This window comes from Rhamphochromis longiceps, linkage group LG1 (genome assembly GCF_057381845.1).
Source record: "Rhamphochromis longiceps isolate RC_006_pf linkage group LG1, R_longiceps_female_GT1.1, whole genome shotgun sequence".
Lineage (NCBI taxonomy): Eukaryota > Metazoa > Chordata > Actinopteri > Cichliformes > Cichlidae > Rhamphochromis > Rhamphochromis longiceps.
The window spans coordinates 3,961,960-3,966,912 of record NC_140557.1 but is presented as its reverse complement, the minus strand read 5'-3'; the positions used below and the strand labels follow the sequence as shown (position 1 = coordinate 3,966,912).

The following is a 4,953-nucleotide window of genomic DNA, read 5'->3' as shown; positions in this document are numbered from 1 at the left end:
TGTAAAATTAACTTGAAACTTGTAATTAACTAATTACATTAACTAACTGTGTAATACATTTTGAAAACTTATACTTTGAGTTTATTTGTCTTTTCTCAAAAAGAAAAATAACCCAACAGTGTGTGTAATCTGCTCAGTGTAACCCGAAGATGTATTTATACGTGAATCACTGAATTAAGAAGGACAAAGACCATAAAAAAGTTTTGCTTTTCTCCTGAACACAAAGGGTTAGAATTATCACTACTAATGACTTAGGTGCATTTTAAACTGAGCCAGACTATTTGTTATTCGCTGCTTCCAGGATTTATGTATGGCTAGGCCAACCTGATTCTGGCACTGAGGAACACCAGACAAGTCCAACGTGACAAAACTCTTCTCGAGTTCAACACATTTCATTCACCAAATGCTCGATGTCTCAAATGAAAATGAATAACAGGAGAAAATGACACCTTCACGAGTAGGTCAGAGTTTTTCAGATTTTCTGTGTTTTATTGAGGACTAGCTTGGTGCTGAAACCTCTCATATGTGACATGCTCAGTTGGCAGCGATGGTCTGGTCGATCCAGGCACGCAGCTTGGTGACACGGGCATAGACTGCAGGAGTGGAGGTAGAGCAAGTTGAGCTTCCCCAGGACACAATACCAACCAGAGTCCAGGCTCCAGATTTCTCACAGACCAGAGGACCACCAGAGTCACCCTGAGAAATAAGAATAAATAAGACATTATAAAAAGCTAAATGGTAAATGGACTGGTTTTCTACATTATCTGAGCACTCAAAGCACTTTACACAACTTGCCTCATTCACCCATTCGGCCACGCCCTTTTGTCAATGCTCTTTTGATGCATCGGAGCGCAGCTTTGTATGTTGCCGAAGGATATTTGGCATGCAGACTTTAGCAACCAGGGCTCAAATTGTAATTGTAATTGATGGAGGTCCCACTCACCATGCAGGAGGAGACTCCGGAGGCTCCAGCGCAGATCATCAGATCAGTGACTTGGCTGCCCCAGTAAGACTGGCAGTTAGTGTTGGTCAGCAGGGGCAGGGCAGCCTGCTGCAGACGGGGTGGTGTGTTGGCAGCTGCAACACACACACAAACACATCAGACATTAGAGACTTTTTTATCATGCTCTATCATTCCTCGTGTTTTAGCACAACTGTTAAAGCTCCACCTGGTGGTCTCATTACAGTCCAAACCCACTTACGGTATATGTGATTGTTTGGAATGAATCCCTATCTAATAATTGTTTAACCGATCAGTGTCTACGAGGACATAATAACAAAGAATAACAGGTGGGTGAGCTCTTACCGTTGTAGCGGGTCAGACCCCAGCCAGTGGTCACACACTTCAAGCCTCCGGGGAAGTTGTCGGAAGTCTCGGCCACACAAACTGGGGAAACACGTGTGCCCAGTTGGGCAGGGGTGGCCAGCTTGATGAGTGTGATGTCGTTGTTGATGGTGTAACTGTTGTAGTTGGGGTGCCTGAACACCTGTTGGGAAGTGACATCGTTATGAGCGGCCAACAAACCCTGACATGTAGCTATGCGATGAAAGCTGATGCAGTGTTTCACCCACCTTGCCGGGAGCCAGGGTCTGGATGTTCTCGGCACTGGAGGAACGGTCGTGCTCTCCGAGGATCACACGGTGGGAGGTCCTGCACAGAAAAGAACAGAAGCATGTGGGCATTTCTGAGATCACCACATTACCTGAAAACTGTTTTTACTTAGTTTTAGTCTACCCCAGATACACAGCAATGCCCTCTAAACAAGGATTCTCCTCATCAAACATGACTCTACGTCTTAATTGGAGTTTTCAGTCAAAACCAGCTTAAAGTTACCTGATGGTGCAGTGAGCAGCTGTCACCACCCAGTTCTCATTGATGAGAGAACCACCACAGAAATGGAAGCCGGTGTAGTCCTGTTACAGCAAAATGAACATCAACGGTTAGACATTTCCATCTGATTGTGTGGTGAGCTGTGACAGCGTCTTTGTTTCTTCATTTACCTGGAGGGACACCTGCCAGGGCCAGGAGTGAGGCACTGCCTCCTCACCGTTCACAATGCGGGCGTAACCGGTGATGACAGGACGGATGGCGGGAACTCCGCACCCTGGTGACATCAGAACATCAGGATTATGCCATTAATGAAAATAAAATTAATGTAACTGTCACATTGGCACTAACTGTAAAATTAAACAACATGTTTCACCCAATGAGCTGTAACATTAGAGAGTTTGTCTCACCGTAGGCGGTGCCAATGAAGGCGAGACAGGAGAGGATCCACAGGAAGGCCATGGCTAGATCATGTCAGGGCAACCTATTGGAGGAGCTTTTATACAACAGGGATATGGTGTGATTGGATGGAACCAGGGCTGTTATAGGCAACATCTTATCAGTGGACAGTGGGAGTTTTAGCAGGTGATGCTGACAAGCTGCAAAGTTTGATTTTCCAATGTGAGGGACTAAGACTTTTACATGTGAACCATCTTGAGGTCTTCTTGAATTCTTCTCTCAGCCTTCAGTGCTTCTCCAGCTTTTCGTGTTTCCTGTATAATATGCCAGCAAGTTGATTATGGCGTTCCATGTATGCCCTGCCTGCTAGCATCTTGCACCCCACTGTTACGTGCTGGGTGGTCTCAAGGGCATCCTTAAGGCCCTTCACATAGGAGTGGATGGAATGGAATGCTCTGCGCTGACCACTAGTTGGAGCAAAGGACCCAAAATTTGTGTTGCACTGGCTGCTGCACTCTGCTTGCATGCCATGTTTTTTTGCAGCCACTCTACCAGATGAGCCTGCTCCTTGTCATTACAAAACATGCATCTCTCTGACTTTATATCCTCTATGAGAGATCGTGCCATGATTAGTGCCTCCATGCTGTGTAGAATTTCAGGATGTCAGCCACTTCCTTTATCTGCTGGTGCATCCTGTGCCGGGGCCTGTCCTTCTTTCTGGGGATCCTTCAGGTAGCCATAATGGGCGTCATAGATGCTCATGGAGTGCAGTCTGCTTCTTCAGCAAGTTGGCGTGCATCAGGCCTGGTGCTTTATACTGGAGACCCTTTCTTTGATGTCTGCCCCCGTGATGGTTGCTATGGTCTGCTCTTAGACCAGCCATTATGAGCATTGACTGGCCAAGAGGTTTTAGCTTGGCTTGCTGTATAGTTGGCTAACTTCCTTCCTTCTACTTTGATATTCTCCTTCTGCTTGTCTGTAATGCAGCATTCACATCCCTCACATTGTTTTGGTAACCGACTACAGGTTTCAGGTTTCCAGCTTTGCCACAATCTGTTGGGTCAGCCGCTCTCCGTACTTGGTGCTCAATCTTGGGTGGGGATGAAAGTATCTCCCCCCTGACCTACTAGTTGTTTTGCTGTCAGTCCGTAGCTCCTGTTTTTAGCTGTTTAACGTCTGTTGTTGCCTGACATTTACTTTTTCATGGGTTACATCAAACATTAGTCAGTGATTCCTGACAAATGTTAGTAAATGAGTAAAGGAAAATTTTAAAATAGTGTTAAAATAAAATAAAACTATTTAGAAAATCTAAATCCTCATATATATTTTTTGTTCCCACTCTTGATCTTCCTCCTCTTATTTTTGTGAAACTAATACATTTTTTGATTTATTTTTAACTCAATTCCAAATGTTTGAAATCAATTAACAAAATGTAAAAAAATGAGGGCATAAACACAACCCATACATTAATAGCTAAATTATTAATATTCACAAGACTAACTGCTGCACTTTTTACTTTATTGAATTTATTTGTGAAATTTGAAAGCAGATCTGCATGTTTAACAAAACTGTTTTTTTTATATATAATTCACTTAAATGTAACATGTAGATTATTGCTGTTATTATTTGTAAATGCATCTGTAAGAGCTCTCAGTTGATTGATTTATTGAACTTTAATTTTTTTTTTAAATTTGGGATTGAACTAATTCAAGTGTGTTGTGTTAACATTAAAAACAAACTGAAACAATTACTTTAGTTTCACCGCACTTCTTTAGTATTTTTGTCCACTCTCATGTTTCCAGTTGGTTCCTGCTGTTATCTGGGTATTGACCTCCATTTTTCTGAAACAGGTGTGCATTTCCCAGCATTGAGTGTTTATCAGCAGCAAGTGGACTTAAACATTTTGTATGTGTTCTGACATCAACATTCTTATTATTCATTATTAGTATTTCTTAGTTAGTATTGTTAGGATCTGATCAGATGATGCAAAAAAACAAAACAAAGCAAGAAACAAAAAACAAGCAAATACACAAACATCTGCCCTAAGATGCACTAATGGGTTTTGAAGAGTTTGTGTAATCATTAACATGTTTAACCTATTTAAACAGCTCTGAGAACCTGGATAGTTTTATTGGCCTGAGTTAAAAATGAAAGAAAAAAAAAGAAAAGTCATGTTTATGTGACAAATGAAATGAGTTCCAGCTCTGCAAGCTTTACGATGTCAATTGCTGTTTAGTTTTTACAATGAAAAATCGATGTGGAACACCTTTTAGCCTTTTCATGAGATGCCATTTTTTGTGTGTGTCTTGTGATGAGTATAAATAACTGAACTGGATAGATGTGAAGTGAATACTTCAGTTTGAAACATCCTTCAAAGGGAGTTTTTATCTGTTATTGAAATAAGTAAAACTGTTTGGAAAAGATGAATGTTGGTCCTCGTGTTTGTTTTCTGTCATCAAGAACAAACTGAACATCTAACTGGTAATCAGCAGAGGCGGCTAACACAGACACACTCACATTCACAACAATGGGCAATTTGAATCACCAACTGACCTAACCCCGCTGTAGCAAACTGTAGCTTATTTTGGTTTGTTGTTTGTTTTTGAAATGAAAAAATATTGTCACATCTATTCTTTATAGCCTGTAGCACATTTAAACAACAGACGCTCACCCAAAGTCCTCATTTACATTCCAGGTCTCTTAATAAACACAGAATCAATATATAA

At 41.5% G+C, this 4,953-nt stretch overlaps 1 protein-coding gene across 1 annotated transcript; it reads right to left on the bottom strand.

Moving 5' to 3' along the window:
• Window positions 1-466: 466 nt before the first annotated feature.
• Window positions 467-2,329, bottom strand: LOC146678135 (chymotrypsin A-like). The gene is made up of 7 exons (XM_085410724.1): window positions 2,239-2,329; window positions 2,002-2,105; window positions 1,835-1,914; window positions 1,573-1,651; window positions 1,307-1,487; window positions 944-1,077; window positions 467-696 (listed from the first exon to the last, which is right to left on the bottom strand). Exons 1-7 carry the CDS (start codon window positions 2,288-2,290, stop codon window positions 535-537), a joined length of 792 nt encoding a protein of 263 aa, XP_085266850.1. The 5' UTR covers window positions 2,291-2,329; the 3' UTR covers window positions 467-534.
• Window positions 2,330-4,953: the final 2,624 nt, after the last annotated feature.

Excerpts from the sequence above, each read along its gene's own strand:
- LOC146678135 (XM_085410724.1), bottom strand. The coding sequence starts at position 2,290 with ATGGCCTTCCTGTGGATCCTCTCCTGTCTCGCCTTCATTGGCACCGCC. Across the intron at positions 1,915-2,001 it reads CCTGGCAGGTGTCCCTCCAG|GACTACACCGGCTTCCATTT; the intron begins GTAAATGAAGAA and ends TTGCTGTAACAG. Across the intron at positions 1,488-1,572 it reads AGACCCTGGCTCCCGGCAAG|GTGTTCAGGCACCCCAACTA; the intron begins GTGGGTGAAACA and ends ACTTCCCAACAG.